A 25,182-nucleotide genomic window follows, 5' to 3' on the forward strand; every position below is an offset into this window, starting at 1 on the left:
AACCCATAATAATCAGTTTCCAATTTGTCACAGATATGATTCCGACAAAAGATGAAAATTCGGAACAATATGTGGCGTCTTCAGTGTTCACACGGCAAATGTTGATGATGAATAATGGCTGATAAATAAAACACGATTACAAAGGCAAACCATGCGTTGTTGTGCTTAATAGCAAAAATAATACAACAATGTAAGTAAACAATGAAATGGTTTTACTAAGCTTTTATTAAGCTTTAAGAACATTTTTCATTTTAGGAACAAACAACAATAACATAGGAAAAAATAAAATAACAAACATTATACCAATACTAAAACATTTTACCTAGTTCAAGATGATAACATTTCTTACTAACAGTCAGAACTTGAACATTTTTAAAACACTCCTAACACACGTGCAACACTAAAAGCACCTAGTAGATTACATTTACAGCTAATTGAACGCATTTTCTAAATAAAATGAACGGCGTCATGGGAAAACGGGTCTTAAGCTAAATGTGGTCAGCGTAGCTCCAGACAAGCCTTCTCATATGCCCAGTTTAGTCAGGAGCTACCTTGACAAGCCTTCTCACAGGCCCAGTTTAGTCAGGAGCTACCTTGACAATCCTTCTCACAGGCCCAGTTTAGTCAGGAGCTACCCTGTCAGCTAAAGTTAAGCTATATGTGGCCAGCGTAGCTCCAGACAAGCCTTCTCATAGGCCCAGTTTAGTCAGGAACTACCCTGTCAGCTAAAGTTAAGCTTTGTGAGGCCAGTGTAGCTCCAGACAAGCCTTCTCATAGGCCCAGTTTAGTCAGAAGCTACACTGTCAGCTAAAGTTAAGCTATGTGTGGCCAGTGTAGCTCCAGACAAGCCTTCTCATAGGCCCAGTTTAGTCAGGAGCTACCCTGTCAGCTAAAGTTAAGCTATATGTGGCCAGCGTAGCTCCAGACAAGCCTTCTCATAGGCCCAGTTAAGTCAGGAGCTACCTTGACAAGCCTTCTCATAGGCCCAGTTTAGTCAGGAACTACCCTGTTAGCTAAAGTTAAGCTATGTGTGGCTAGCGTAGCTCCAGACAAGCCTTCTCACACGCCCAGTTTAGTCAGGAGCTACCATGTCAGCTAAAGTTAAGCTATGTGTGGCCAGCATAGCTTCAGACAAGCCTTCTCACAGGCCCAGTTTAGTCATGAGCTACCATGACAAGCCTTCTCACAGGCCCAGTTTAGTCAGGAGCTACCATGACAAGCCTTCTCATAGGCCCAGTTGAGTCAGGAGCTACCCTGTCAGCTAAAGTTAAGCTATATGTGGCCAGCGTAGCTCCAGACAAGCCTTCTCACAGGCCCAGTTTAGTCAGTAGCTACCCTGTCAGCTAAAGTTAAGCTATATGTGGCCAGCGTAGCTCCAGACAAGCCTTCTCATAGGCCCAGTTTAGTCAGTAGCTACCATGACAAGCCTTCTCACAGGCCCAGTTTAGTCAGGAGCTACCCTTCAGCTAAAGTTAAGCTATATGTGGCCAGCGTAGCTCCAGACAAGCCTTCTCATAGGCCCAGTTTAGTCAGTAGCTACCATGACAAGCCTTCTCACAGGCCCAGTTTAGTCAGGAGCTACCCTTCAGCTAAAGTTAAGCTATATGTGGCCAGCGTAGCTCCAGACAAGCCTTCTCATAGGCCCAGTTTAGTCAGTAGTGACCCTGTCATTAAAGAGACCACGATACCTTGCCTGACTGGGTAGATCCTGGTCTGGAGCCACATGTATGCTGGTGGAAAATGGCATTAGACCCATTTTCGCATGACAATGCTCAATTTATTAGGTAAACATTGTTTGGTTCCTCTATAAAATTGGAGAAAATGGAGCTTAAATACAATACAACATTTTGATGCATAATAAGCAATACATGAAATTTATGAAACACCCATTGATGAAATCACTTTATATATATATATATATATATATGTTTTCCTTATATACAAACATAACACTTATTTTAAACAAGAGGGCCATAGGCACTTAGGTGATCAACTGAGATGCAAATGACCTTAACTATTTTGAGGTGGAGTTAAAAAAGTACGTTATGAATCCAGTATTTTTTATTTTGTGAATAAGCTACATTTTGATAAAAAATTGGAAATGGAGTTGGAATTGATTGTGTTTTTAAGAAAACAAGAGTTTGTAATTATAAACATTATTTACGAGATGGTTGAACTCATAATTAAAGCTGGATATTGGGATAAACTGAATGTTTCAATTAAAAATAATTTTGAAACCTTCAAATTGAAATTCAAGGCAGTTATTTGGGGAAATTGTATACTTTTTACGGTCTGGAAGGGGTCATATTGCAGCCCCCAAATTTGACTGAAACAACACTGGAAATATAAATATTTAATCTATAGGCACAATATTATATTTGAACTCAGCTGATATATAATTAAAACAAATGCTTTAAATAAGTTTCAGGAAGACTGTACAAAACAATTGACCTCTATAGGTTAAACAAGATTTTTTTTTTAATTTGACTAAGTGAACTTGTTTTTAATCTACATGACACAGGCTCTAACTCAGCCGAAACTCGGAAAGTTAATTGGGACAAATGTTCTAACAAAGTTTCATGAAGATTGGACAGTCCTTTTCCAGCCATATCTACTCGTCCGTCTCATTCTCCTTTTCAACACATCTGAACTATTTTCGAACTTAGCTGAGATATCATTCGAAAACACATTCAAATTAAGTTTCATAAACTTAGAATATTTGACTTAAAATGTGAGTTTTTCTACAGTAATATAAGGAAAACTGCTCTGCCCCTTGGCGGCCATGTTTTTTTAAATGAATAGGAACCATTTTGGGACTCAGATATGATGACTTGACTATAAATGTGACTTCTAGAGTGTGAACATAAACAAGCTTTTTCTTTAATTTGACCTGGTGACTTTTGTTTTTGACCCCAAACGTGACCCAGTTACAAACTCCACCACGATATCATTGAAACTAATCAGCGGCGCAAGTTTCAAGACATTTGGAAAACAAATGTAGCCTGTAGAGTGTTAACAAGGTAAATTTTAACGACAGACGTGAAACAACTTCAGAAAACAGCGATCTTAAAAGCTCACCATGAGAATTGTGTGATATAACAGAGTTTTAATTCACATTAGCTTAAATTTATACTTAAACATACTGATTAAACAATTTACCATGAAGTGCCACTCCGGTTAAATGCTTTACCACATTACTATAATACACGTCACACTTGTACAGTCTTTATTCTGTGTCACACTAGTGTGTTTCTTCATGTGACCAATCCAGTTACATGCATAAACACACACCTCACCTTGTACAGTCTTTTACAGTCTCTCTCCTGTATGTATCCTCATGTGTGTCTTCAAGTTACCACTATGGTTAAATGCATAATCACACACCTCACACTTGTACGGTCTCTCTCCATTATGAATCTTCATGTGTTTCTTCAAGGTGCCACTCTCAATACATGCATAACCACACACCTCACACTTGTACGGTCTTTCTCCTGTATGTATCATAATGTGTCTCTTCAAGTTACTATTCTGGTTGCAGACAAAACTACACATCTCACACTTGAAATGTCTCTCTCCTGTATGTATCCTCATGTGTGTCTTCAAGGTACCACTATTTTTAAATGCATAACCACACACCTCACACTTGTACGGTCTCTCTCCTGTATGTATCCTTATGTGTTGTTTCAAGTTACGACTTTCGTTACATGCATAACCACACACCTCACACTTGTACGGTCTTTCTCCTGTATGTATCCTCATGTGTGTCTTCAAAGAACCACTCTGGTTACATGCATAACCACACACCTCACACTTGTATGGTCTCTCTCCTGTATGTATCCTCAGGTGTATCGTAAATATACTGCTATGGTAACATGCATAACCACACTCCTCACACTTGTATGGTCTCTCTCTTGTATGTATCATCATGTGTGTCTTCAAGTCACTACTACGGATACATGCATAACCACACACATCACATATGTTCAGTTTCTCGTTATGTATCTTCATGTGCTTCTTCAAATAACCAATCTTGTAAAATGCTTTACCACACGCCTCACACTTGTACGGTCTTTCTCCTGTATGTATCAGCATGTGTTTCTTCAAGGAACTATTCTCGTTACATGCATAACCACACACCTCACAATTGTACTGTCTTGCAGAACAATCATTAGAACATTTCTGAAAAAGAAAATTATTAACATGCTATTCAAGACACATTTTAACATACACATAATAATACTAACAAGGGCTGTTTGTAAAACATGCATGCCTCGCCATATGGGCTGTCAGTTGTAGTGGCAGCCATTGAGTGAATACGTTTTTTGTCACTATGACCTTGACCTTTGACCTAGTGACCTGAAAATCTGTAGGGTTCATCTGCCAGTCATGATCAATGTACCTATGAAGTTGTATGATCCTAGGTGTAAGCATTCTTGAATTATCATCCGAAAAGCATTTTACTGTTTAGATATGAAGTTTCATAATACTAGGCGTAAGCATTCTTGAGTTATCATCCTGAAACCATTTAACTGTTACGAGTCACTGTGACCTTGACCTTTGACCTAGTGACCTTACAATCAATAGGGGTCATCTGCCAGTCATGGTCAATTTTCCTTTGAAGTTTCATGATCCTAGGAATAGGCATTCTTGAGTTATCATCCGGAAACCATTTTACTGTTTCGAGTCACTGTGACCTTGACCTTTGACCTAGTGACCTGAAAATCAATAGGGGTCATCTGCCAGTCATGTTCAATGTACCTATGAAGTTTCATGATCCTAGGCATAAGCATTCTTGAGTTATCATCCGGAAACCATTATACTGTATTGAGTCACTGTGACCTTGACCTTTGACCTAGTGACCTGAAAATCAATAGGTGTCATTTGCCAGTCACGATCAATGTACCTATGAAGTTTCATGATCCTAGGCGTAAGCATTCTTGAGTTATCATCCGGAAACCATTTTACTATTTCGAGTCACTGTGACCTTGACCTTTAACATAGTGACCTGAAAATCAATAGGAGTCATCTGCCAGTCATGATTAATGTACCTATGAAATTTCATGATCCTAGGCCTAAGCATTCTTGAGTTATCATCCGGAAACCAATTTACTATTTTGAGTTACTGTGACCTTGACCTTTGACATAGTGACCTGAAAATCAATAGGGGGCATCTGCTAGTAATGATCAATGTACCTATGAAGTTTCATGATCCAAGGCCTAAGCATTTTTGAGTTATCATCGGAAACCATTTTACTATTTTGAGTCACTGTGACCTTGACCTTTGACCTAGTGACCTGAAAATCAATAGGGGTCATCTGCCAGTCATGATCAATGTACCTATGAATTTTCATGATCCTAGGCCTAAGCGTTCTTGAGTAATCATCAGGAAACCGTCTGGTGGATGGACCGACCCACGGACGGACCAACCGACATGTGAAAAACAATATACCCCCACTTCTTCAAAGGGGGGCATAAAAATCATTATGTATGAAATTTGAACCCCTTATTTAGTTTTTGTATCTATTCACAATATAAAACTTATGATCATCTGAAAGGGGCTTGTTCACAGATATTTGTATTTTTTTAAATGTCATAGAACATGTTTACTAACAAATCTAGAATGTAATTAATAGTCTAAACTAAATATAATAGCCTTAAACAAGAAAAAAAGTAAAATAACAAACATTCCTTCCCTGGGAATATACCCCAGGACATCTGAAAGCGAAAGCAAACTCGCTACAAATGAGCCAAACAGCCTTTCGTAATTGTGAGCCAAAGAAAACTAAATTTGCCATGCTTTGTGAAAAGGGGGTTTAATGCATGTGTGTAAAGTGCCGTCACAGATTAGCCTGTGTAGTTCACACAGGCTTATCAGGGACAACACTTTCCGCTTGTATGATATTTTTTGTTTAAAGGAAGTCTCTTCTTAGTGAAACTCAAATTTTTGCAGAAAGTGTCTTTTCTGATTAGCCTGTGCGGACAGCAATGCTTATCTGGGACGACACTTTACGCACATGCATTTAATCCCTTTTTCACAGAGCATGGCTCATTAATTTTGCTTGTCTTACAGGATGCAGGATCACGTGAATAAGTTGGGTTCCAAATTCAACATTAATGGATGTAAGCACACCAGTAAGTGGTGCTTTTTTTTCAAATAACTTTTTAAACAATTTTTCTTAAGAATTTCAACTAATGCATAACAGACTTATTTTTATGCTGCTTATGGCATTGTGAAATATATCAGAATTACTTTATATAATAAGCCTGTGTTCTTATTAAAAAATTGTCGTGTACTGCATGGTTATGCTGCACGCAACGTTAAATTTTGTCACAGATTTCAGACCTTTTCAAGGATTTATTCCTGAAGACATTGGCATAAACTGCAAGAAATACTGTCTTATATGCATGAAAGATTTTTGAAAATGTATTTCAATAACATGAGATATTTAAAAAATAAAGTTTTTAGCAGTTTGTTTTCATTCTGTCAAGCCTGTGTGTAACCACCTGTTAATTCTGCATCCTGTTAAACACATGCATACATTCTTTTTTGAATATATGACAGTTATTTTTAAAATTGTGAACAAGTCCCTTAAAAACACTTGACTGAAAGAACCCAACACAGAAAAGAAGATTTTCGTTCACTTAAAACAGATTTACAACGTAGATAACCTGGACAAATTGAAAGACAAGATGCTTATAACAAATATGTGAACACCACTTATAATGATTAATATGAGCAATAAACAAAAATGAAGAACAACAAAACGTGTCCCTTTAAAGAGCGAGCTATCATTTGTTTAACGTCATGATAACCAGTCAAAACAGACAACAGACCTTCTCCATTGATATATTTAGGTCTGAAGAGCAAGTTTTTGTCTCTGACAAGGCGAAGTTCTCTGGCGTAGTCATCTCCATACCAGACTTGCAGTTCCTCTGCTGTAGCTCTGGGAATATGTACAAGTTATTTATAATAAATGAGCAAATGTTCAACTTTTTTTAAGTAACATGAAACTAGACCTTTGTCACAAATTTAACTAAAACCTTAGAGTTATTTCTAAACAAATATGCATATGTGTTATTAACTTAATTTTGTTACTTAGACTTATTAGCAAGTCTTTATTTTTCTTCTTATTATCCCCACGCTTTTTGAAAAAAAGGTGGGGATATTGTGGTTATCTCCGCCGTCCGTCCGTCCGTCTGTCTGTCTGTCCGTCCTGGCCACTATCTCCTCCTACACTAAAAGCACTAGAACCTTGAAACTTACACACATGGTAGCTATGAGCATATGTGCGACCCTGCACTATTTGGAATTTTGATCTGACCCCTGGGTCAAAAGTTATAGCGGTTGGGGTGGGGCCGCGTCAGAAATTATCACTCATTTTTTTAGGTTATTTTACATTTACTTCTTTATTTCTACACCGATTCACTTCAAATTGATACTGGACCTCTCTTATGACAATACGGTCAATCTCAACCATGCATGGCCCCATTCCCAACCCTGGGGCGCCCCGCCCACATAGGCCACACCCACCAAAAATTTCCATTTACTATAATTTTTTCATTTCTACACGGATTCACTTCAAATTGATACTGAACTTTTGTTATGACATTAGGGTCAATCTCAACTATGCATGGCCCCAATCCCAACCCTGGGGCGCCCGCCCACATAGGCCACACCCACCAAAAAATTCCATTTACTTTAACTTTTTCATTTCTACACGGATTCACTTCAAATTGATACTGAACTTCTCTTATGACATTAGGGTCAATCTCAACTATGCATGGCCCCATAACTAACCCTGGGGCCCCGCCCACATAGACCACACCCACCCAAAATTGCCTTTACTATAATTTCTTCATTTCTACACCGATTCACTTCAAATTGATATTGAACTTCTCTTATGACAATACAGTCAATCTCAACTATGCATGGCCCCATTACCAACCCTGGGGCGCCCCGCCCACATAGACCACACCCACCCAAAATTGCCTTTTACTATAATTTCTTCATTTCTACACCGATTCACTTCAAATTGATACTGAACCTCTCTTATGACAATACGGTCAATCTCAACTATGCATGGCCCCATTACCAACCCTGGGGCCCCGCCCACATAGACCACACCCGCCCAAAATGGCCTTTTACTATAATTTCTTCATTTCTACACCGATTCACTTCAAATTGATACTGAACTTCTCTTATGACAATACGGTCAATCTCAACTATGCATGGCACAATTACCAACCCTGGGGCGCCCTGCCCACATGTCACACCCACCCAAAATTGCCTTTTACTATAACTTCTTCATTTCTACACCAATTCACTTCTAATTGATGATGAACTTCTCTTATGACAATATGGTCAATCTCAGCTATGCATGGCCCCATTACCAACCCTGGGGCACACCTAGGTCAAACATTCGGCGTGGGGATACGCGTCGGCCTCTGCCGCGCCATTTCTAGTTATCTATGTTTTGATTTTAAAACTGAAACCTAGAATATGTTTTAAATGCCTTAAAAGTTTGCAGTCAATATGTTGTTAAAGACAAGCTCCATTCAGAAATTGGCCATGTGATTGTCAACGCGTTCAATCCATAACACAACTTCTATGCGTTAGATGGGTAAATTCTCTTTACTTGGCAAAACAATCAATCACAATGTCTTACAATCTACATGATTGAGAATACTATTTTACTGCAATCTATAAACAATATAGAGAAGTGAAACTCCAGTACTGTTTTCGGTATCTAGTCAAACCGCATACTGACATAGAAGAATAAAGCTGAAGTCACCGCCTTAGAACGGTCAATTCCAAGAATTGGGGGTTTAACCCGGTTTTTGAGCGCCCAGCCTCACACTTGACCCAGCATTATTCATGATACATATAAAATTTAACCTCATAACATTGCAACTCAAATTAAACAATAATAAAATAGAAAAGTTTTACACACAAGTTTTATTACCGTCTCGTATCAGCGGAGATTGGTTCCCCGATTAAACATGGTATCTAAATTTCAGGGCCAAGCTTTTTCGGCCCCGTCCTAAAATTCAGGTCGATTCGGTCCCAATCATATTCGGCCCCGGTATGACTAGATACCACAAACAGAACTGTTTTCGCAAAAACAGTAAAATTTAACCGAAAACAGTGTTAATATATATGAAAACATAGAATATGAAGACCAAATCATCGCTTTATCCTATGTTTGGTTCTGGATCTGGATATACGTTGCAGGACCTTTCGACGTAGGCGCAACGGGAGAGAGGGTGGTTAGTCCCACTGTAGGACAGTTGACCTGAACGTGTCAACTGTGTCTGCGCGAACAACACTTTTATCAAGATTGTTCCATTCAATTAATGTCTTAGGGAAAAATGAGTTTCTATATAGTTGAGTTTTGCACTGGATTGGTGTGAAACACTTAAAGAGTTTTTAACTGAGTATTGTTCAACGATATTGTTTGCTTTGAAGTCTTTGAAATGTTTAGGGGTAATTCTACGCTTGGATTGCCGGACTGGGGTTAGGAAATCTTGGCTAGGCATTGCTGGCACCAGCCCCTCAACCACCTTGAAGAAGAAGATCAATCTGTTTGCCTTCCTTCTTTCCTGGAGAGGTGGGATTTTCATACTCTTCAGCATATCTGTCACGCAGCCTGGTGTTTTGGTAGTCGCCAGTTATGAACCTCGCCGATTGTTTTTGGATCTTTTCAATTTTATCAATGTCTTTTTGAAGGAGTGGATCCCAGAAAATGGAGCTATATTCTAGAGTAGTTCTAATTAAGGCAAAGTATGCTGTTTTACGGCAGAAATCGGGGCAGTGTTTCAGGTAGCGTCTTAGGAAGCCAAGTGTAGAATTTGCTTTTTTGGTGATCTTATTTATGTGTGAGCTCCAAGTTAGGTCTTCTGATATTGTCACTCCGAGGTATGGGTTTTCTGGGACTTGTTGAAGGATGTGGTTTTCGAGTTGGTAAAATTTTGAGGTTTTCAGGTTTATGGTCAGGATGTAGCATTTTTTGGCGTTGAATCGCATGCCCCATGTGTTGGCCCAGGTTTCAAGTTTGTTCAGATCTTGTTGTAAAATTTCATGGTCATGGCGACCTCTGATGGGTCGGTAAAGTAAACAGTCATCTGCAAATAGGCGGACCGAGGACTTAACTGAATCGGGTAGGTCATTAATGTGGCAGAGGAATAGCAGAGGGCCAAGGACTGTGCCCTGTGGAACGCCGGAGTCGACTGTTACCGGGTTTGATTCTCTCCCTGCACAACAACATTCATGCTCCTGTCTGTAAGGAAGTCCTCGAGCCAGTGGTTTATGCTACCAGTGACGTCATACTGCTTCAGTGTATGCAGGAGCTTTTTATGCGGGACCGTATCGAAGGCCATGCTGAAATCCAGGATAGCCATATCTATCTGCGTGCCAGAGTCATAGTTGGAGAGAAGGTCATGGGCAGTGGTCAGTAGTTGTGTTTCACATGAGAATCCGGTTCGGAAACAATGGTTAAGTTTAGTTAAGATGTTGTTATTTTCCAGATGGTTTAGGATATGTTTGCAAATGATATGTTCTAGAAGCTTGCATGTTACACAGGTTAGGGAGACGGGTCTATAATTTTCGGCTAAGTGGGCGTCGCCTTTCTTGAAAACAGGTGAAACGAAAGCGTCTTTCCAATCTCGAGGGAGTTTACCAGAGTCTATGGATATTTGGAATATTTTTGATAAAGCAGGTGCTAACTGGCAAGCGCAGGTCTTCAATACTGGTATCATGTCTGGTCCTTGAGCTTTGGCAGGGTTGATGTTACGGAGGAGCTTCTCAACGCCTATTGTGGTGATACTGAGTGGGGGTATTTGTGAACGACATCTCTTTGTTGTGTCTGGAAGATGTGCATCCCCTGTATCCTTGGTGAACGCAGATTTAAACTGGTCAATTAGCAGCTGGGCTTTCTTCTTACTGTCGCTCACAAGTCCATCCATCTTTCAGGGGAGCAACGCCGGAGCCATCTTGTCTGCGGGATTTTACGTAACTCCAGAAGGGTTTGGTGTTCTTTACATTGAGGCCTTTTTGTATTGTGTTGTTGATGTGGTCGATTTCGGCCTTCTTAAATGCCTTTTTACATTCTTTTTGGAAGGAATTGAAGGTGTTCCATTGTTTACTCTTTTTAGCGTGTTTGTAGAGTCTTGATTTATGTCTGATCATCCTTTTCAGGTTTTTGTTAAGCCATTGTAGAGACTTATGCTTCTTGCTCATTTTAGATGGTACGTGTTTATTGACTTTTCAATGCCTGCTTTTAGAGTGCCCCATAGTGACTGAATGGTTGAATCTTGGCTTTCTGCTTCAGTAACGACTGTGGCTGAGAGATGTTTCGTGTCCTCGTTGATTCTACCCCAGTTTGCTTTGGAGAAGATAAAAATCTTTCTAGGCTTTTGTTTAATCTTCTGGGGGATGATATCTATGTCAGTAACCACCATGGCATGGTCGCTTATACCTGGGACTGATGATGATGTTTTAACTAGAGATGATTTATTAGTGAATACGAGGTCGAGAATGTTGTTGTTCCTAGTAGGTTGGTCGTGGACTTGGGTGAGGCGATGTTCTTTGGATAGGTCTACCAAGGCTTGTTGGATATTTCTATCAAAGGCTCCTTTTTTACAATCAGGTTGGGCCAGTCAATATCTGGTCAGTTAAAGTCGTCGGCTAAGATGATGTACTTTTCTTTAGCAGTTGATGTTAGTTGGCGGATAGATTCGTCTAGTTTATGGATGATGTTGATTTGCGACGAGGCATGGAGAAGGAACATAAGTATTAGTCCTTTCCCTTCCAGGTTTGTACTTTGGACCAGACTATTTCACAATCAGTGGTGAGATATGGTTGGGCGTCCATCATGATGTTGGCACTCGCAGCAGTAAATACTCCTCCTCCCACGGTTGATGTTCTGTCGTTCTGGTGTACAGTCAGGTTTGGCGGGAACACTTCGCTCGACAGGATAGCATTTTTATCCGGATCAGCACCTGGTTTTACTCCGCGCAGTCAGGACTATGTGCCACATATTAGGTCTGGCTTGATAAAGGCTAGTGCTGCTATGAATTATGATCTGTTGGTACGTAGTCCGCAACAATGAACGGTCAGTAAACGTAGGTTTGTCTTGTTACGATCAGTTGCATGTTTGGTGGTATGCTGTTGGCTGGAGTAACCATGTGACCTGTTTGTGAACGAGGTTCTGTTTTTTGAAAAACTTTTTTCCTGTTGTGTGTGGATGAGGGCGGCTGGAGTGTAATGTACTGAAGCAGGATGACGTAACTAAGACAAAGGAGGTATCTGTATCGAGTAAGGGTGTAAAGACGTTAGAGGTATAAAGTTTAAAGCTATTGAAGGTGAAACTATCGATGTTGATGCTGTTGCATCTGTAAACAATTGCATACAACACTAGATTTGTTTAGGTGGGACATGTTTCCCGATGGTATCTCTTCGCAGGATTTGTGAAACCATACGCCGCAGTTATCGCAGCAAACGCCTAATTGTGACCAGGTGACAGGGTAATCGCAGAGACCACATGGGCAGATTGATGCTTTCCTGGGCCAGGGTTACTTTCAACATCACCAGCGAGGAGCAGCAGTAGGATGAATAGACATCTACCTTGCCTGAAGTGCCATATCCGGTCTCGTCTCGACGGTAAATTTCGGCGTTCGGCAAAGGTAAAACCTTTCACATGTGAGATATTAAGTGAGGCTGCCGTCATGGAGGTGAAGCACTCAATTAGTGGTTGTTTCGCTGATAATGTAAATATAAGAAGTTCGAGGAAAAATGTGTTTCCGGTTTTCGTCATGGTGGCTGCCATCTTGGATGACACGTCGACAATGAGGTGGGGTATGAAGAAAGTGGTGGTTGAGGGCGGTAACCAGCTTTGGGGCCGTTTAGTCAAACATATTGTAACGTAATTACACGTTGTTCGTTGATAACACACAGTAACAACTAAAGTTCATTTCTGTTTTCATCGAGATTTATTTCTGTTGAATATTTTCTAACACAACGCTTACTAATGTTTATGAAATGCAATTTTACAGCGCGGCGGCCAACATGGCCACCACGTCAAGAAGACGTGACAAATCTCTAACCGCCGACTCCCCGAATGGTCTCCACTCTGCATATTTTGACGAGGTATTTATACCAAATTCGTTACGTACTCGCCTAATTCGTGACCCACGCCTGTCATCAAGTAATGGGCGTCAAACGTGTGCATCTTGGCGTTCATGGACAGATGACATATCGTCCCACCGGACTTTACGCTTCTGTACTCGCGGGTCTCCATTTAATTTGACATCTCCAATTTGTATTCACACCTGGAAAACGCATCGGAATGTCGCTTCTTCCCGCTTAATGTACCTACTAATTGTTTATATGCATTTTGCGAGTCACGATTCTTATATTTTTCTGTTTGTTACATATTACTGAAATATACCTATTATCCTTTCATAAAATAAACTCATAATAATAAAATACATTGCATATACATTTTACGGAAATATCCCCATTATAACCCGTAACATTACAATATTTAGTGCAATGTGCATAGAGAAGTAACCCAATACCAATCCTTTATTAAATTAAAAGCTTATTGAGTTATCATCCGAAAATCATTTTACTATTTCGGGTCACTGTGACCTTGACCTTTGACCTTGTGACCTCAAAATCAATAGGGGTCATCTGCAAGTCCTGATCAATCTACCTATAAAGTTTCATGATCCTAGGAATAAGCGTTCTTCATTTATCATCCTGAAACCATTTTACTATTTCGAGTCACCGTGAACTTGACCTTTTACCTAGTGACCTCAAAATCAATAGGGGTCATCTGCGAGTCATGATCAATCTACCCATGAAGTTTCATGATCCTAGGCGTATGCGTTCTTGAGTTATCATCCGGAAACCATTTTACTATTTCGAGTCACCGTGACCTTGACCTTTGACATAGTGACCTCAAAATCAATAGGGGTCATCTGCAAGTAATGATCAATCTATCCATGAAGTTTCATGATCCTAGGCGTATGCGTTCTTGAGTTATCATTAAAAAACATTTTACTATTTCTGGTCACCGTGACCTTGACATTTGACCTAGTGACCTCAAAATCGATAGGGGTCATCAGCGAGTCATGATCAATGTACCTATGAAGTTTCATGATCCTAGGCCCAAGCGTTCTTGAGTTATCGTCTGACAACCACCTGGTGGACGGACCGACATGTGCAAAGCAATATACCCCCTCTTCTTCAAAGGGGGGCATAACAAGAGATGTGTTCGTCAGAAACACAATGCTCCCTACTGCGCCGGTTTGAAATAAAATTTCTATTCATAATTTGGTAGGTATATAAATCATCTCCCTTTAAAGCTTATAACTTCCCTTGGATTTTGTCCAATCCAACCGGGGGGGGGGGGGTCTGTACAGTCAAAAATAACCAAGTCAAACATCACTGACAACCAAGGCCTGTGGTTTATCAAAGAGATCATAGCCAGAGTTCATCATGTATATATGGACATAAGTACACAGGTATGTAATGAACCCTACCATTCACAAATTAGTTCAGGAAACAAATGATAAATATATCATTTAAAAAAAAACTTTGAAAAATCAATCAGTTGAGTTATAAATAATTAAAAAAAAATATGTACAGTAACTGTGAAAAGAACTTAAATTCTTGGTAAGGAAATATATAATCTGAGATTTATAATTACATAAATTACATCCCTTGAAAATAATTATCTCTAACAAATCTCTATTTTGATTAGCAAATATTTAAAAGCCACTACCTTGACTGTAGATTCACCACTCAAAATGTGCATCACCATGATATACACGTGCATGCCAAATATCAAGTTGCTATGTTCAATATTGAATAATTATCTCCCTTTAAAGCCTATTACTTCCTTTGGATTTGTATTTTTGACCTTAGACCTTAAAAGATGACCTTGACCTTTTACCACATGTGTTTGTCAGAAACACAATGCCGCCTACTGCGCCGCTTTGATTTATTTAATAAAAATATATAATTAGGCAGGTGAGATAATTATGTCCATTTATAGCTTATTACTTCCCTTGGATTTGTTTTTTCGACCCCGTGACCTAGTTTTTGACCCGACATAAATCATATTCGAACTTGACCTAGATATTGTCTAGATACAACTTCTGAACAAGTTTCGTAAAGATCGGATGAAAACTATTTGAATTAGAGAGCGGACACGTAAAGTGTGACAGTAAAAAGTACACCCGAAAACAGTGAACAAATAAACGAAAGCAGTGTGTATTCAATATATTAGTAAAATATAGATATCGATAATACATAACCAATTTTAAGTGTTGTACTCGAAAAGACATAAATAACAATAATATAAAACTGTAATAAACAATATCCCCTAGTCATGAATATCGACCAAATGTTTGCACCGATCTATTCAAATTAAAAATGGGGCCGAAAAAGTCTGGGATTGGGGCCGAATGAGCCAGATTTAACCATCCGAAAATTCCTAGAGGAATACTTCTTAGGTTCTTCCATCATTCAGTGTGATCGCCAAGATTGATTAATGTCGAGAGAAATAGCTGGCACCAGGCTTTTGTTGCTTTTTTTTTCGATTTTGTGTGCGATGAATCGTTTTTAAACAGCAAGCCGATAAGCTCAGCGCGCATGTGCTTACTTCATTCTTGTATATGACTTGGGATTCCGCCCATACTGAATACTCGTAGCAATAACGGTCAGATAAGAGGAACCCAATGTGTCCATACCGGAAAGGTGGGGATTCCTCCGTGTTCTCTTCCCCCCACCCTAAAAAAAAACAACAACAAATCAACAACGCAAGACCACACCAAAATTGAAAATCTTTCAGTGACGACGAAAAATATTGAAATTGCAGCTATAATTTAAAATTTGTTCCAACTTTGGTAAGTAGCTAAATTTTTTAGGAGTGCTGGGACACGCCCCAGATCCATACATAATGCAGACTCTAACGCAGATACACCTTATAAAGTAGAAATACACACACGCAGACGTTGGTGTAGGCTAAACTTTTTTAATTAGGGGCACCACACACGTTTTAATACAGCACCGACCTCTATAGATACCCTCCTCAGATAAAGATATAGATACCCCGGTCTCCTTTAGAACGATCCCAGTCCAGAAGCGGACGATGAAAGGCCGTCCGTACCTAAGGCAGAGGAGGCAGTGCGCAGTCGAAAGGCAGACAAATCTTCTGGAGCTGACAATGTTCCTTTTATGCTGATCAAGCACGGAGGAAAGGCAATGAATGTAGTTTATCAGAAGATCTAGGAGTAGAAGAATCGCACAAGGAGTGGACCCAGTCTCTGGTCACCCCCATACCAAAAAACGGGAAACATAAACCCATGCGATAATTACCGCACAATCCCTCTCATTAGCCATACCAGCAAAATCATGCTTCTTATCATCCTCAACCGATCGGAAAGTAGGAGTTTGAGGAACTTATGGCAGAAGAACAGGCATTTCAAAGCTTGGAGGGCACAGTGGAACATATCTTCAATTTCCGAGTCATCACTAAGAAACACCTGCACCATCAAAGCTTTTCCACAACTTCATTGCCTTCAGGAAAGTTTTCGACTTCTTTCCATTCCATTCTGAGAGAATTTAACCGTGACGAAGGGCTGGTTCAAGTCACACACGAACTCTTCGGAAACGCCAGCAAAGCAGTACTTCTCAATAGACAGAAGGATATTTTTTAAGTTCATCAGTTGGCCTAAGTCAGGTATGTCGGCTTTCTCTCGTCGTGTTTAATCTTTTCAACGAGTATGCAAGATACCCCTCATGATCACCACAGCTCTATCTGCATTGGTGGCTGAATGTTCTCCCATTGAGTATGCAGTATACCCCTCATGACCACCACAGCTCTATCTGCATTGGTGGCAGAACGATCTCCCATTTGACATTCGCTGATGACATTTACACATATTTGGCACCATCAGTGAACTCCAAGACCTCACCAACAAACTCTATGAAAGAGCATAAAAATACGGGATGAAGATCAGCACATAGATCGAAAAACATCGTGACCAGCACAAACAACACCAGTGAAGACATCATCATGAAAAGCGATAAGCTGGAAGAGGTGAACAGCTTCAACTTCATTCAAGTACTTTGGAGCAACCCTGTCCACGGATGTTACCAGTATCGTTTAGGTCCATCAGCTTCCCCACCAAGTATAGGCTCTACAAGTCACTCGTGGTTTCCATTTTACTCTACGACTGCAAGACTTGGACGCTTCATGCGGACACAAGTGTCTCCGAAGACTGCTCCGCATCTCCTTCACGGAGCACAAGACCATCAAGCGTCTGAAACGTGACAGCAACTCTAGTTACCCACATAAGCCCCTACTGGCGACCGTCAAACGACGAAAGGTGCCAATGTTTGAACACTTTACCAGACACGAGTCTTTGTGCAACATTGTTCTCTACGGTACGCTCGAGGTAGGTAGCCGTCGAGGCCGTCAGAAGAATAGCAGAATGGACAATTTGAAAGAGTGACCGTCCCTACCCGTGGATGAATTACTCTCTTCAGCCCACAACAGAATTGAGTACCAGATGATGAAATGTGCAATCCTTACTAGTAATTTGTGCGTTACATTTTCTTGTCATCGATGTTCGGTGGCCACCGAAAAGGATTCATTAGTTAAATTGTTTCATGTAAAGACGAACCAAAACCACGGCCGTTAATCACCTCGTTTTTGAGATGCACACATAAATAAGCCAATCCAACTTTCGAGGAGGCGTTCAGGCCCGTATGTATTGAACTTTAATGGACAATTTACAGGGTAAGTAGGTTTTACATCAAAACATCCGGGCCTGAGCGCAACCTCGGAAGTATAATTGGCTCAAAAAGTATCTCAAAAAAGAGGTGGCGCCCGTAATTAACGGCCATGCAAAAGTATTCAAGGCAACAAAAAATATTCAAGCTTGCAAAAAGACTGAGGCTTGAACACATTCATGCACGTATTAGCCTCGCTCTGTGAAAAGGAGGATTAATGCATTTGCGTCAAGTGTCGTGTCAGATTGGCCTGTGCAGTCCGGTGACCACAGCGTTTTGTATTGTGCTGTTTTGTACTGTTTAGGCAATCGGTACCTTGCCTTAAATAAAGGACCAACTAATTGTATATACTGTGAAACCATTATTAATCGTCAGGCATTAATTTTCATAAATTTCGTCAGTTGACCGATCGGCGAATTTAAGATCCTAACGAACAATTATGCTCTATGTTTGAACAAAAACAAACACTAAGTTGAACAATATTTTAAAACTTTACCGTAGACATGAGGCATTAAATTCCAACATAATCCATGCACACATTCACTGCTGTTTCGTAATCAAGATTAATCCGGTTTTGACACAAAGGGATGTTGATTACACAAGGTACTTAACTGACACGTTACACTTCTTAAAACGCGTGTGCAGTACAGCTGTATCGAATGCGTTGACTTCGTTTATGTTGAATGGTAATGAATTAGCGCTAATTGTTTATAACTTTATTACCCATTAGGTGCATTGTGTTTTTCAGGGGTGTTGCATATGGGCCATTAGCAGCTGGAGTTTCACTTCTTTATATTTATTGCTTATATTTTTATAGTTATTATTTTAGAAAATGACCTCAGCAGTGCATCATTTTGTTTTTTTCACCTTAAATAACAGATGCGGATTAAACTTGTATCATATAATGCCTCAATCCTATGAAAACTTTCTTCAGAATCATTAAGTTTTCATGTAAATAAAACATTACAAAAGCTTTTTCATTTCAACATCAGCTACTTAAGCGAGATTTCCTCCCAAAATCAATAGGCCAGGGCATATTCCCAAAGAGAAGAGAAACCTCTTTGTGATTGGATTTAATATATTAACTGTTTCTGGATGTTTCTGGAAATGTATCTGCTTCACACACTTTTCCTCATCATAAACTGGCCAGTTTGTACAGCATTTACAGCTTTTACATGATGAAAATCCAATAACAATAAAATCATAAAATCATATTAAAAAATATCTAGCAAAAAGTAGAAATATTTCGAGGTTTAATAGCAAAAATAGAATAAAGTATGAAGGAAATAAATAGGTAGGAAATGTAGAAAAAGTAGGGATAAAAAAGGAACAATTGAAGGCCAAAAGTAGCGTGTCCTCGTGTGTGTCTGAAAAGTATACGTAAACAAGATATGTGTTTGTCAGAAACACGATGTCCCCCTTTGCGCCGCTTTGAAGCTATATATTTGACTTTTGACATTGAAGGATGACCTTGACCTTTCACCACTCAAAATGTGCAGCTCCAGGAGATACACATGCATGCCAAATATCAAGTTGCTATCTTCAATATTGCAAAAGTTATTGCAAATGTTAAAGTTGGGGCAAACAAACAAACAAACGCACAAAGCAACAAACCAACAGACAGGACAAAAACAATATGTCCCCCACTATAGTGGTGGGGGACATAAAAATAAGATCCCATTTAACCGCATTTCAGTCAAAGGGAAACGACTCAAAAAAGTCATTGAGTATCTGACTGATTTTGAAACGCTGAGTTGAATTTGAGGGTTTACAGGCATTTAGGTGAGGTAAGTTGGAACCTACATCTAAAATGGAGTCGTTTTAGTGTTTTTCATGAAGGAGTAGAGAATATTTTCACTCGGTAGGCTACTTTATATTTATGTTTCTTTTTAATGAATACGCCCTTTCGGTTCTACAGTGTTTCCGCTTCCCTCTGAATTTTGTTTCAAGATCGTAGACGTCGGAGTAAAAAAGTTATTGAAGGAACACCTTCTACAAATCTTGTGTCTACTTGTGATGTTCGAAGAAATGGATATACAAATATCATGTCAGTCCCAAAAAGGGTGGTTAAACTTTTTTGCAATTAGTTATCAGATTTCAAACGGTGTTTGGAAAATGAAATAATCATTATTTAAGTTATATTTTACTGAACACATGCGTAAAAACTGTGCATTATAACAGAAAATGATATGCGTACATCCAATTTTTCGAACGCCTCATTAGAAGGCACCATATTTGTTTAAGGTTTTCCTTCAATAACTCGTCTACAATCTTGAAACAAGAGGGCCTGAAAGGCTCAAAGTCGCTTACCTAAGATAACAAGATATTATTGGGACAAATCTTCAGACCAAGTTTCATGAAGATCGGAAAATAAATGTGGCCTTTAGAGTGTAAACAAAGTCTTACTATAGCCATATAAGGAAAAATGCCCCACACCCAGGCAGCCATGTTTTTCAACCTACAGGCATCATTTTATAACTCGTCCAAGATATTATCAGGATGAATCTTCGGACCAAATTTCATGAAGATCGGACAGTAAATGTGGCCTCAAGAGTGTTAACAGGATTTTACTATAGCCATATTCGGAAAAATGCCCCGCCCCTTGGAAGCCATTTTATTCAAGCAAACATAATTATTTTCGAACTCATCCAAGATATCATTAAGACAAATCTTCTGACCATATTTCATGAAGATTGGACAGTTAATGTGGCCTCTAGAGTGTTAACAAGATTTTACTATAGCCATATAAGGAAAAATGCCCCGCCCTATGGCGGCCATGTTTTTCAAGCAAACGTAACCATTTTCGAACTGATCCAAGATATCATTAAGACAAATCTTCTGACCATATTTCATCAAGATTGGACAATAAATGTGGCCTCTAGAGTGTTAGCAAGGTTTGACTATATTCATAAAAGGACAAGATGTGTTTGTGAAACACGATGTCCCCCTATATGACGTTTCACCTTGAAGGATGACCTTGACCCTTCACCACTCAAAATGTGCAGCTCCTTGAGATACACACGCATTTCAAATATAAAATTGCTAGCTTCAATATTGCAGAAGTGACATTACATGAGCAATTTTGACCCATTTATTTGACCTTGAAGGATGACCTTGACCTTTCACCACTCAAAATGTGCAGCTCCATGAGATACACATGCATGCCAAATATCAAGTTGCTATCTTCAATATTGCAAAAGTATTAATAAAATAAGCGATTTGGGCCACATATATTTGACCTCTGACCTTGACCTTTCACCACTCAAAATGTGCAGCTCCATGAGATACACATGCATGCCAAATATCAAGTTGCTATCTTCAATATTGCAAAAGTATTAATAAAATAAGCGATTTGGGCCACATATATTTGACCTCTGACCTTGACCTTTCACCACTCAAAATGTGCAGCTCCATGAGATACACATGCATGCCAAATATCAAGTTGCTATCTTCAATATTGCAAAAGTTTTCATACAATAAGCGATTTGGGACACATATATTTGACCTCTGACCTTGAAGGATGACCTTGACCTTTCACCACTCAAAATGTGCAGCTTCATGAGATACACATGCATGCCAAATATGAAGTTGCTATCTTCAATATAGCAAAAGTTATTGCAAAATGTTAAAGTTGGCGCAAACCAACCAACCAAACAGACCAACCAACAGACAGGGCAAAAACAATATGTCCCCCACTACTATAGTGGGGGACATAAAAATGCACTGCCCCCTGTCGGCCATGTTTTTCAACCAATTGGCATCATTTCCGAACTCGTCCAAGATATTATTGGGATGAATCTTCTGACCAAGTTCATGAAGATTGGACAATAAATGTGGCCTCTAGTGTTAACAAGATTTTACTATAGCCATATATAGCCATAAAAGGGAAAATGCCCCGCCCCTTGGCAGCCTATTTTTTCAAGCAAAGGTTACCATTTTTGAACTCATCCAAGATATCAGTGGGACAAATATTCTGAGCAAGTTTTATGAAGATCAGAAAATAGGCCGTTGCCTCTAGAGTGTTAACCAGGTTTTACTATAGCCATATAAGGAAAAATGCCCCGCCCCCTGGCGGCAATGTTTTTCAACAAAACGGAATCATTTTCGAACTCGTCCAAGATATTGGGATGAATCTTCTGACCAAGTTTTATGAAGATCAGACAATAATTGTGGCCTCTAGAGTGTTAACATGATTTTACTATAGCCATATAAGGAAAAATGCCCAGCCCCTTGGCAGCCATGTTTTTCAAGCAAACGTAACCATTTTCGAACTCATCCAAGATATCATTGAAACCAAAATTCTGACCAAATTTCATGAAGATTGGAAATAAATGTGGCCTCTAGAGAGTTAACAAGGCAAATGTTGACAACGCACAACGGACAAAAAGCGATAACAAAAGCTCATCATGAGCCCGTTGTGCTCAGGTGAGCTAACAAAAAACGAGTACTTAAAGACCATACTAAGTTGTGTGGTCGAGCCAGGGACTGTGTGATGCTTGGCTTAACCCCTTAAACTAAATTGTTCTGTTTCAAACTCGGCTGAGTCACTGAGAGACTGAGATATCATTAGGACTTACGCTTTGAGAGTGTGTCAATAAAATTGGGCAATAAATGTGGCATCAAGTGTTCACACACATTTTAATCCATTTTAATTACTGACCTAGTTTTTTGATACCACGTGACACAAATTTGAACACTAACAAGAAGGCTCCCACAAATGTTCAGATAATTGAGATTCATGAAAATTGGGCAATAACGTTGTGCTCTAAGAGTGGCAACACCCGTTTTCTTAAGTTTTACCTTGTCTTTGAACCCATAATAACCAGTTTCCAATTTGTCACATTGATGATTCCGACAAAAGTTGAAGATTAGGAACAATATGTGGTGTGTTCAGTGTTCACAAGGCAAATGTTGACCATTAATAATGGTTGATGGATAAAACACCATTACAAAAGCACACCATGAGGTGTTGTGCTGAATAGCAAAAAAACAACAACAATGTAAATAAACCAATTAATGGTTTTACTAAGCTTTTATTAAGCTTTAAAAACGTATTTCATTTCAGGAATATACAGCATATGAAAAAAACAACATTTATCAACATAATTCTAATAATAAAACATTTACCTAGTTCAAGATGATATCATTTCTTACAAACAGTCAGAACTTGAACAATTTTAAAACACTTAAAACACATGTGCAACACTAAAAGCACGTAGTAGATTACATTTACAGCTAATTGAGCGCATTTTCTAAATCAAATGAACGGCGTCATGAGAAAACAGGTCTTAAGCTAAATGTTGCAAGCGTAGCTCCAAACAAGCCTTCTCATAGGCCCAGTTAAGTGAGGAGCTACCTTGACAAGCCTTCTCACAGGCCCATTAATCAGGAGCTACCATGACAAGCCTTCTCACAGGCCCAGTTTAGTCAGGAGCTACCATGACAAGTCTTCTCACAGGCCCAGTTTAGTCAGGAGCTACCATGACAAGCCTTCTCACAGGCCCAGTTTAGTCAGGAGCTACCATGACAAGCCTTCTCACAGGCCCAGTTTAGTCAGGAGCTACCCTGACAAGCCTTCTCACAAGCCCAGTTTAGTCAGTAGCTACCCTGTCAGCTAAAGTTAAGCTATGTGTGGCCAGCCTAGCTCCAGACAAGCCTTCTCACAGGCCCAGTTTATTCAGGAGCTACGGTACCCTGTCAGCTAAAGTTAAGCTATGTGTGGCCAGCGTAGCTCCAGACAAGCCTTCTCATAGGCCCAGTATAGTCAGGAACTACCCTGTCAGCTAAAGTTAAGCTATGTGTGGCCAGCGTAGCTCCAGACAAGCCTTCTCATAGGCACAGTTTAGTCAGTAGCTACCCTGTCAGCTAAAGTTAAGCTATGTGTGGCCAGCGTAGCTCCAGACAAGCCTTCTCACAGGCCCAGTTTAGTTAGGAGCTACCCTGTCAGCTAAAGTTAAGCTATGTGTGGCCAGTGTAGCTCCAGACAAGCCTTCTCATAGGCCCAGTTTAGTCAGGAGCTACCATGACAAGCCTTCTCATAGGCCCAGTTTAGTTAGGAGCTACCCTGTCAGCTAAAGTAGAGCTATGTGTGGCCAGCGTAGCTCCAGACAAGCCTTCTCATAGGCCCAGTTTAGTCAGGAACTACCCTGTCAGCTAAAGTTAAGCTATGTGTGGCGAGCGAAGCTCCAGACAAGCCTTCTCATAGGCCCAGTTTAGTCAAGAGCTACCCTGTCAGCCATGATACCTTGCCTGACTTGGTAGATCCTGGTCTGGAGCTACATGTATGCTGGACGACAATGACATTAGACCCATTATCGCATGAAAAGGCTCAATTTCAAAGTACATGAGCTGTTATTTAATGCGATCTTCATTGTAATTCTAAATACATGCAGTGAAATATTAAAATTAACCCCCTAAACGCTTGTTTTTATAAGCTCCTAGGTAATATGTTAACGATTTATAATTGCTGATTGAGAAAAGGTAATCACAAAAGCCAACCAAGACCATGTCCTTCTAAAGCCATCTCATAAGTGCAATCCAGTCATGAGCTACCCTGTCAGCTAATGAGACCATAGAACCTTGCTTGACTTGAAAGTGGACAGGGTAGATCCTGGTCTGGAGCCATACTGGCCAATAATGGCATAAGACCTATTTTTGCATGACAAGGCTCAATTTTTAAGTACCATTATTAAGCATTCTAAATTGTAATTCAAGTAAATGTAGTGAAATACTAAATGACACAAATAAACACCAGTTTCTATAAGCTCCTAGTTATCATTTAAGGTTTATGCTTCGTGTACCTCTTTAAAATTGGAAAAAATGAGAGCTTAAATACTATAAAATATTTGATGCATAATAAGCAATACAAGAATTTTATGAAACACCCACTTACTTGATGAAAGCACTTAGAGACATACATACGATTTCCTTTTATACACATGTACAAACATAACACTTATTTTAAACAAGATATTAAGAAACATCTGTATTAATATATCTGTTTTCCAATTAACATCTCCTGTACTCGTTCATTTAAAATTATAAATTTCATTTCCAGCTAGATATTTTGCTTTTTGCTTGAAAGCAAATTTTGAATAAGGATCCCTTGGACTGTATTTTTTTAACTTTTGACCTTGAAGGATGACCTTGACTTTCACCACTCAAAATGTGCAGCTCCATGAGATACATGTGCATGCCAAATATCAAGTTGCTATCTTCAATATTGCAAAAGTTATGGCCAATGTTAAAGTTTTCGGACAGACTGATGGATGGACAGACAGACAGACAGTTCAAATGCTATATGCCATAAAAACACTGAAGTTTTGGACTAAACCAGACACTTTTTAATAAAAGACAAGGGCTGTTTGTAAAACATGCAT

At 39.5% G+C, this 25,182-nt stretch overlaps 1 protein-coding gene and 1 long non-coding RNA gene across 7 annotated transcripts; both read right to left on the reverse strand.

The window, feature by feature from the left end:
* Positions 1-207: 207 nt before the first annotated feature.
* On the reverse strand, positions 208-23,743 carry LOC127867147 (zinc finger protein 675-like). Of its 6 annotated transcripts, none has more exons than XM_052408195.1 (4): positions 8,964-9,058; positions 6,835-6,944; positions 1,336-4,179; positions 208-551 (listed from the first exon to the last, which is right to left on the reverse strand). In XM_052408195.1, the coding sequence occupies exons 2-3, from the start codon at positions 6,913-6,915 to the stop codon at positions 3,310-3,312; spliced, it is 951 nt and encodes a 316-aa protein (XP_052264155.1). In that variant the 5' UTR covers positions 6,916-6,944; positions 8,964-9,058; the 3' UTR covers positions 208-551; positions 1,336-3,309. The 6 variants fall into 6 exon arrangements, 4 of the variants coding, with proteins under 4 accessions (XP_052264155.1, XP_052264154.1, XP_052264151.1 ...); XM_052408194.1 differs by having other exon boundaries at positions 1,254-4,179; XM_052408191.1 differs by having other exon boundaries at positions 208-593; positions 1,254-4,179.
* On the reverse strand, positions 208-23,833 carry LOC127867154 (uncharacterized). The gene is made up of 2 exons (XR_008043333.1): positions 23,743-23,833; positions 208-963 (listed from the first exon to the last, which is right to left on the reverse strand). It is a non-coding gene; the product is annotated as an uncharacterized LOC127867154 (long non-coding RNA).
* Between the last annotated feature and the right edge of the window lie 1,349 nt (positions 23,834-25,182).

Source organism: Dreissena polymorpha, chromosome 2 (assembly GCF_020536995.1).
Source record: "Dreissena polymorpha isolate Duluth1 chromosome 2, UMN_Dpol_1.0, whole genome shotgun sequence".
Taxonomy (NCBI): domain Eukaryota; kingdom Metazoa; phylum Mollusca; class Bivalvia; order Myida; family Dreissenidae; genus Dreissena; species Dreissena polymorpha.